This window comes from Mesitornis unicolor, unplaced genomic scaffold (assembly GCF_000695765.1).
Source record: "Mesitornis unicolor isolate BGI_N332 unplaced genomic scaffold, ASM69576v1 scaffold43002, whole genome shotgun sequence".
In the NCBI taxonomy this organism is placed as follows: Eukaryota; Metazoa; Chordata; class Aves; order Mesitornithiformes; family Mesitornithidae; genus Mesitornis; species Mesitornis unicolor.
Window position 1 is genome coordinate 8,085 of NW_010169370.1, and position 8,892 is coordinate 16,976.

The window sequence follows — 8,892 nt, forward strand, 5'->3', positions numbered from 1 at the left end:
GCTCTCTTGCAGCTCTTAGAAACCTTCCCAGGTGGGATCAGATTTGAGAAACTGTGTGCAGAGGAAGGGAACTTGTCAGAGGAAAAGAGGGTATATGGTGGATCCAGGCTGGGTTGTACCCCTGTACCTTCTTACACCATACATTATACTAGATTTGTTTAAAATACCTGGGAGTTTGCTTTTTCAGCTTGTAGGACCCTCCACTTCTAAAATATAGATGAGGAAATCACAAGCCCATGCTTGTGTTTTCTGTTAGGGACTTATTGACAAAAATGTGTTGACTCCGATCAAAGTCTCCTATGTTACCTGTATAGTTAAATGAAACTTAAGGATTTTCTGAAGTTCCAGGTACAGAGATCCTGCCTCTGTACTGGTTCATGTGTTCCTTGCTGTTGCTATAGACATGCTGGAGCCAGCCCGCAAGGATGACTCCAGCAAAAAGTTACACTAGAATTCCTACTGAAGGTGGTCTCCAAACGGACTTAGTTATGTTTTTGAAGCCAAGAGAGAAAAGTAATTTTTTATGCTTCCCTCAGGCACATTACATAAGTTAGTTAAAGAAAGGAGAGAGATAAAACATAAACAACTGGCTTACTATAGGAAGGGCATAATCTTCTTCTGTAGAATGTTTTGATTGAACTGATCTTAGTGGGTTTCCTGCTTACACATTTATCTACAGATATGTGCAATTCTTACAACTTTATTGTATTGTATTCCTGATCCTGTAGTTATAGTAAAAAAGTCTGCTCTGACCTTAAAATATACCAGACAAGAAAGTAAGATATGACCCTCCACTCATTTCCTGCTTAATAAAGAAGTTTGGCTTGAGAGAGGTCAGACTCTTCACATGCAGCCTGTATGTAAACACGTTGCACAAACAGGAGCCTGTTTAAATATGACGAAAAGAAGGAAGTGTTTCTAACAAACCTGGTCGTGTTTCAGCTATGACAGAATCTGTAACATCTGATGGTTTCCCAACACCAGCCTGGTTTGTTGCCCGCACGCGAAACACATAGCTCACGCCTTCTTTTAGGCCACCTATCTGGAAGAAGCAAATACAATACGTGCATGATGTGTTACAAAACACTGATTTTAATTTCATACTTGTTTCAATGCGAGTCTGCATGCTTCACAATTATATTTCCTGTCTTTCTGTTTTGCTCCTTTTCCAGTTGACAAATATTTCTTCCTCGTGTTTTTGTTGGTTGTTTTTTTTTTCAATTCTAGCATGACATGACAGATCTGTTTGGCTTGGTCCTTCCTTGTATGCACAGCTAACTTTTAGACAGCGTCATTACTGTCATTGATTTCTTTGCAAAAGGAGAGTTGTTATCAGAACAGGACGTTTTTAACTCATGTACATTGGCCTCTGAAACAGCATAGTCTTTTACTGCAGGTAAATTCTGGCTTTTAAAAATGAAATTATCAGGGTGCCATCCACACCTATTTAGAAATGGGAGGGTGTTATTTAATTGTACAGATTTAATTGTAGTGACTTGAGGAGTAATGCTGACATTGTAACACCTGTAAATACTCCTTTAAAACATATATGAAATAATCACACTTAGAAGTGACTTGTCTTTCAAATATTCTGAAAAGCATACAAATAGCAAACCTACTTAAGACGTATATCTAGAACAGAGATCCAGCTGATCCCTCATTTAGAAGTTATTCCACAAAGCAACGTAGCATAATAGTGTGAAAAGCTTGGGTTTAACTTGCTGTGAAATGTGAGGAGAGAGTACTTTGTATTAGAAAGAATCACCTGCCACATTATCACAACATCTATTTTTGTGTCATCTGTTTTGTGTAGATATACCTATCTTGCACTTTAAGTGAGAAAATGCTAGGGTTGCCTCCTGTGTTATAAGAATGGTAATTTGGTTTATTTGGGGTTTAGCAGTGGGTTTTTTTTAATTTTTAGGCTTGTACCAAATTGTCTTCTGAGTTAGTCTTGACTGACTACAGAGGCATTACACGTATGTATACTCAGCACAACAAAAAGTACTGTGTATTTCATTAAATAGAACCATGATCAGCACAGAATGATGCTATCGAAGGCTGATATCAGTATTTGAATCTTAAGCTATTTACCTTCAAGAATTTCTTTTGAAGTGGCTTCTCATTGACACTTCGCCAATGTTCCTCCTTTGCCTCAGTTTCCTTCATATCAACATAATAACCAGATATGGGACTACGACCAGTATAAACTGGTTCCTTCCACAGTAAAACCAAAGAGTCTTTCCTAACTTCTGTGCATGTGACATCATGGGGTGGCCCTGAAAGGGAAGAGTTAAAATTGGAGTTGTGGTATCAAAATAAACCCCAAAAGGGCTAATGCATAAGATTTCAAAAACAAAAAACCAGACACCACGTTGTACACCTGGAGCTGACATAACACATGCAGCTCCTCTGTATCATATCTAGACCCAATATAAATACAACTCATGTGTATTAAAAAGACTAGCCCAAAAAACAATCCAATTTATTGAGATTTGGTATCTTGATCAAATATTCATGAACAAACAGAAATGACAAATAATCTCTGAACTCAGGGAAATAAGTTAATTATTAAACTAATGTGCTGCTTCAAGGACTGCTCTAAAGTCCACTGAAGTTGATGGAGGTTGTTTTCATTCAACGTGTGTTAAAAGGCCAGCGATCTGGCCTTGAAGTGATACATTTAGACAAGGGTTACAGGGCCTCATTTTTCTCTGCCTTGTACCTTAGACAGGTATTTATGTCTACCATTTAAACTAAGAAGCAAAGTGGCAGACACAGCACAGGAACCAAGTGGGAAAGATAAAGAAAATACAAGCTGCTTGTAAAATGCTGCTGATTAAATAAGGACTGTTTAATGCACCGTTGTAAATATACTAAATCAGAGTGATGGAGATTCAAGCCAGGGTACGAACTTCAGTGCCCATTGACTCTCCTGGAAGCTGAAGGCAGAGAGAACTTAGATAATCAGTCATAGAGTACCCTTGGGCTGTGAGAAACCTCCACCTCTCATTCAGGATCCTACCAGGTACAGCAATGGTCCATTCTTCACATTTGAAGGGCTTGCTGGGTAGGGAGGGTGTCCCAACCCCTGCCAGGTTAGCAGCAGCCACCTGGAACTGGTACACCATGTTTTCCTTCAGGTTTTGAATCTGCAGAATCAATAAGATGGTACTTAATAACTTTGGATTAAGACTTTAGAAGAAAGTCACAATGACAATTATCAAATGCAGGAGCATGCTTTTAAGAGCCTGAAGAGATGAAAGCGTTACTGACACCATACATAAGGTGATAACTATCTTGGCTTTTCCTCTAATCAGTGATGGAGCGTACATGTGTGGTCTTAGCACACTGAAATTGTAAACCCCTTTTCCTATTGATAGACACTGTGGTAGTCAAGAAGGGAGCAGGGTATTGCTCAACAATCATATTAATCTCTCTTGTTGATACAGAGCAAGTTCACTTAAGGAAAGAGCTGTCCTCACAGTGGGGTGAAACTCAGTCCTGGCATTGCTTTTCATTTGTAAAGCAGCTCAACGAGATTGTAGTTAGCACCATCTCTAAATTGGGTCAAGAACTGATCACAAAACACAGCTGGCACAGAGCTGGTTCCAGCACCAGCAAGCACCAAGCTGAGTAGGAATGCCATTTGTTGTGAGGGCCTTACTTCCAAAAATTCAGGCTATGTCTAGAGTAGTGAATTCACAGATGACAGTTGGTGCCAGACGAACAGAAGTGTAAAAATAATTTTGCAGAGAAGTTTAACAGAGCTAAATAAATTTATCATCATGGATATAAAACTCTGAACAGCAGTCTGTACACTGAATCATAATTCATCCCGATCTGTCTTTGAGGTCTGTTTTGGAAATGTTGTCTGCACACACAGCAGTAACAGAAGTTAACCTCCTACCCTGTATGCCCTCTCGCTAATGGCCTTAATGTTGGCCTCCATCCATTTCCCAGGAACTCCATCAACCACTTCACGATAGTTGACATAGTAGCCGGTAACTTCAGTTCCACCGGTGACTTTAGGTTGTTTCCATCCTAATACCATCGAGTCACGAACGCTCTCAAGTACCGTGATGTCGTAAGGTGGAGATGGAGCAGCTGTTTCAAGGTGAATAATACATAAGTAGGAAGTAATATTTCAATAGTCAGTCTGGCATTCAATTACCATATTCAGGTGGCTCCCATCATGCATTTCCTAATTAGGTCAATATTTATGTGGTCAAGGGAAGTTTCCGGAGTTGGAAAAAGAAATGCAAGATAAAAGTTTCCATAAACCAAAGGAAAAAGTCAAAACCGCATAGGAATTAGTTTTCAGGAACATTTGTTTTTTTAGAAGCAAGCTGATACATAGTGAAAGAAAGTGTTACAATTGCAGCTCTGATGTAAGTGATCAGGACTTGCTTTAAAACTGGAAAATCAGGAACTAAAACTAGCATCACAGGAAAAGTAAGAAAATCGGAGATGCAATGATTTGGGTTTTTTTGCTGAAAGCAAACACTTTTTCATATATACAATATTAGCTGTAGTTCCTTTTTTTAAAATAGGCCCACATTCTTCCCTTTTGAGAATGGACTTTATCTGTTCTTTTTATTTATTCATTCATTTTTAATAATTTATACACTGTGCAAATGTTATCATTGCACCCATCATATGATCTTACCTTAATGGAAGGAAGTGTGATCATAGGCACTGTAGACTGACCAGAAATGGAACATGTCTGTTACTGGAACTTATATTAAAAAATTTGCTGCATAATCCTATTTTTAACTTTTTTTAACAATACATAAATCATTAACTTCATCCTAAACCATTTTCTTATAAAGCCTTTTCTGTACCTAGTGGGGAAATGCTAGCCTATACCCAATATGTCATGCACCAGTGAAGAGCCCTAGCTGCGACCCTGAAATCCTGCTTTTGAGGGAAATCCTACATCATATAAGTTTCCTTTTCTCTTTAATGTTTTATGTCAGTGTCAGCTGGCCCCAGGTGCCTCTACTTTGTTTCCTGTTCAACATTTTGCACAAGCCTATTGAGTCTCACTTCAGAGGCCTGGTGAGGAATTCAGTTCACTGGCCAATACCAGGAAATTCAAGCCTGACATTTCTCAGGCACAATGGGTGTTTAGGTGTTGACAACATAAAATGTAATTTTGTGTATGTGCCTTCAACTTGACAGGTTTTCCTCATTCTGTATTACTGTCAGTCAGAGGTACAACAGAACATTAATTTGCACTGTGTCTCAGAGGATAAACTGTAGCTTAGGCAAAAATCCACAAAGGATCTTCATATATCCTAACACAATGCAGATTTGCATGCTTACCATCATAATCAGATTTTGTTTCCTCCACACTTGCATAACCCAGAGACAAGGTAAGAAGACTCCTAATAAATTACTGAAGTGATTTAGAAATAATACAGAATGTTGGATACATTAATATGTAGTCAAACAAGCTATTTCATTAGTAAATGGATTTATATGTTTCACTTTCAGTAGTCACTACATCTGTAAAGTCATCTTCGACACCATCACATGCATAATGATCTTAACAGAGAGTTGAGCACATAATTAATGGGTCTGATGGATGATGCATCACTGGAGAGCACATTCAGTTGTGGCACAGACGAGCAGAGGTCACAACCGTCTGAAGTGGATGTATCAAAGCAGTGAAATCTATTCATTTTATTAATTCTCACCTGTATCTTTCTTCTTTGTCACTTTTTCTGGTGTCAAAAGATCCCTGGGTCGAGACTTACTTGCCTGCTTAGCAGCAATTTTTTGTGGTGCAGGTGTGACAGCATCCTTAACCATTTCTCTCATGTTATTGCTTCCTGTACTCCCCAGTTTCTCAGAGCTACTGGGTAGCGTGTCTCTACTAAATTTAGCATTGCATTTTAGCAAAGCATCTGTGTCAAAGATAGGCTGGGAGGACTCATGCATGCCTTCCCAGCTGGTAGTGCGGTCTGTTAGTCCACCAGCTTTACCACTCAGTTCAGGACACACACCATGAAGCAATCCTCCCCCTATAATTGCCAGAAAACAGCAAAGACATTTTGAATTAGAATACATTCTTTTTTCTTCATTTAGTCAAAAGAATGAAGAAATGCGTACAGTGAACAATACACCAAAGTATGACAAATCACAGGTTTTACTCACAAAATGTTAAGATTGAATTCACAAAAATTTGAAATGCATAGAATACCTCTCAACCTGCTCACAAGTAATGCTCTTTTAATAACATCTATTTTTCAGAGCAGAAGAAATATGGAAAGTTAATAGTAATCTTAATTTGCTGCAGTGATTTTAGTATTAGATCTTCCAAGTCATATTTCTGATCATTCCAAGCTGATCTCACAAAAATGCCCTAGGCCACATCTCTCTGCTCCCAGGTTGTGAGGTATGCATCTTTGATACAAATGAGAGTGAGGATGTTGTAGACATGCAATTTATTCTAGCCCAATGATCTCATTAATCTTTATGGATTAGTTCAGGCAGGGGCAAACAGAAATAATTCATCAACAAAGGAAGAACACACAGGGTTACAGAAGGTTTACAAAAGACACATTACACCAATTATTAGGTTTAGGTATGGTAACAAATTTCTTAGGAACTGACTGTATAGGATGGTGTGCATTAAAGGTGATAAATACCACATTACTGAATCAGAATGACATTTCATTTTCCAGGATAACTATGAAGTGAACTTGGCAGTGCTCTCTTACAGTGGTTCACAAGAAACACCTGAGCAAGACTGGATAGTGAAGGTGAACAGTCTACAAGAGTGCAGTGATTGTGAAACAATGGCTGTGAGACCATAGGATCTATGGAAAAATTATTACTTGGAGACAGCATTGTAAACAAAAAACATTAATTACAAATAATTGCCAAAACTATCTTTAACTCATAAACCCCCTCCCCCTTCACACCCTCCCCATATTTACCACTGAAAAGAGCAATGGAAAATAGCTTACCAATGGCTGCTTTCACTTCTATGGGCTCCGAATCCTGTGAAAATTCACTGAGTCCCGCTGCATTAACAGCTCTGACTCTGAAAATGTACTTCTCCCCATTGGTGAGCCCATGGCAAATGAATCTAAAACAAACCAGTGAAGAAATACTTAGAAAGTATTATGATGAAAATAAAAATCTTAAGGGGGGGAAAGAAAATGTTTCTGCCATAAAATTTATTCTGGTTTCTGAGAACTGAGGCTAAGCCATGACCCAAGTCACTTAAATGAAGGTCAGAGAATGCAGAATATACCTAAGTGGCTCATTCACACAATGAAGATAATGTCTAAAATCTTGTCTCTTTAGACATATTGTTTACCAACAATTTCCTTCTTAAGATTACACAAGTTTTTGTGTTACCAGAGGATCTACCTTACTTCTGCTCATATATAAAATCCATACTTCCTAATGGAAACAATGCAAAAATCTGCAGAGATAAGTTCTATATTTGCTTGTTGGATATCTTCATGATATAAGTAAAAGTCACTTGTAGTACAAGTTCCCATAATTCACTTCCAATCACAAATGAAAAATTGTGGCTTTCAAAAAAAATATAGGGCATTGTACAAGAGCTAAAAAAAAAGTGTCTGGTATTTTATTTCACTTTCTTGCTTCTATACATGACACAATAATCTAAGTCAGAGAAACTCTTTAATTAGAATAGTTTTTCTACTGGATTAACTAATGATCACATAAAAAGCCACATAAATTTTCTCTGGTGTCATCCCTGAAAACAGAAAATTTCCCAAAAGAGGAATAATTTATATCAGAAAAATTGTGTTTTGGAAATGTAAACATTTTATTTAAAACAATATTTATCTTTCATTCAGTATTTTAAGTGTATTTTATTTCATATTACTTTTATTTTGTTCTATTTCATAATGTTATTTCTTATACTACCAACACTGACATCAAGCAATAGTGTACAAAGCAAATATAATGTGGAAAATAAAATGTATTTAACAACAAAAATTTTTTTTAGGGAGGAAAAAAAACCTGAATCAACTTTTTTAGAGCAGATTTTTCCCTACCCATTCTACCAGAGTTTTCCAAATAATTTGCTTTCACCAGGATGTATGCAGAAAAGAGATTTAGAAAGCTCAACATATACTGCATAATGCAAAGTATGAGCTACAGTTAATGCTTTGAGATTGACTCAGCCAGAAAAGCCAAGAGTTAACAGACAGCCTGTGCCTGACTGCATCATACATCGTACAGCGCTGACTAAAAATACAGCGGTAGGAACTGAGTAGTGTGGTTACATCACAATATATAGTAACTCAGAACAATATATTTATTTCTGTGGTGAATAAAGTTCATGTTTCATATTTTACAATAAGCAAACAACATGGAAATTCACCAACATTTGATGCAACCATAATATAAATCATAGAAGTATACATAAAAGTATATAATATTGGCACATACAGCTGTTGCAATATAAGTGCACAAAAGAATACTTAAAGGAAATTGTTGTGCTTGTGTTCAAGCAAGTGGGGTCTTAGGTACTTTTGACATATTAAGCATTTACAATGCCCTTCTAAACAACAAATTTGGTCCAAGAGTATTTAGCAGAGCCTTATTTATTGTCATAAGGGTTGTCATGGATAGCAATTACAAATAAGCATAATCAGCCATAACAAACAGGGACTGCTTCTGGATTGACATCAGTCCACTTGAGATCAAGTTCTGCAATTACTCCTTCAGACTCTGAAGATTCTATCCTTATTCAAACAAAACCAAATCTGATTTAGCTTGCAAAGTTTTAAGTCTTGATTATTTTTCTGACTAGAGACTGAGCTTCATATCAGTAAGGAATGAGAGTTTTATACTAAATATTTAAGAGTGTTCATTAGTATCTTGATAATTCCAAGGGAA

General features: G+C 37.2%; 1 protein-coding gene across 1 annotated transcript in view; it reads right to left on the reverse strand.

Annotated features, from left to right (window-relative positions):
* Positions 1–8,892, reverse strand: part of MYOM1 (myomesin 1) — a gene marked incomplete at its 3' end in the record, with an annotated part of 47,834 nt that overhangs the window by 5,146 nt on the left and 33,796 nt on the right. The window contains exons 16-21 of the mRNA XM_010179317.1: positions 6,978–7,099; positions 5,703–6,029; positions 3,911–4,107; positions 3,026–3,152; positions 2,095–2,279; positions 928–1,042 (exon numbers count right to left, since the gene is read on the reverse strand). Of these exons, the coding sequence (XP_010177619.1) occupies positions 928–1,042; positions 2,095–2,279; positions 3,026–3,152; positions 3,911–4,107; positions 5,703–6,029; positions 6,978–7,099 (1,073 nt within the window). The remainder of the gene's footprint in view (positions 1–927; positions 1,043–2,094; positions 2,280–3,025; positions 3,153–3,910; positions 4,108–5,702; positions 6,030–6,977; positions 7,100–8,892) is intronic.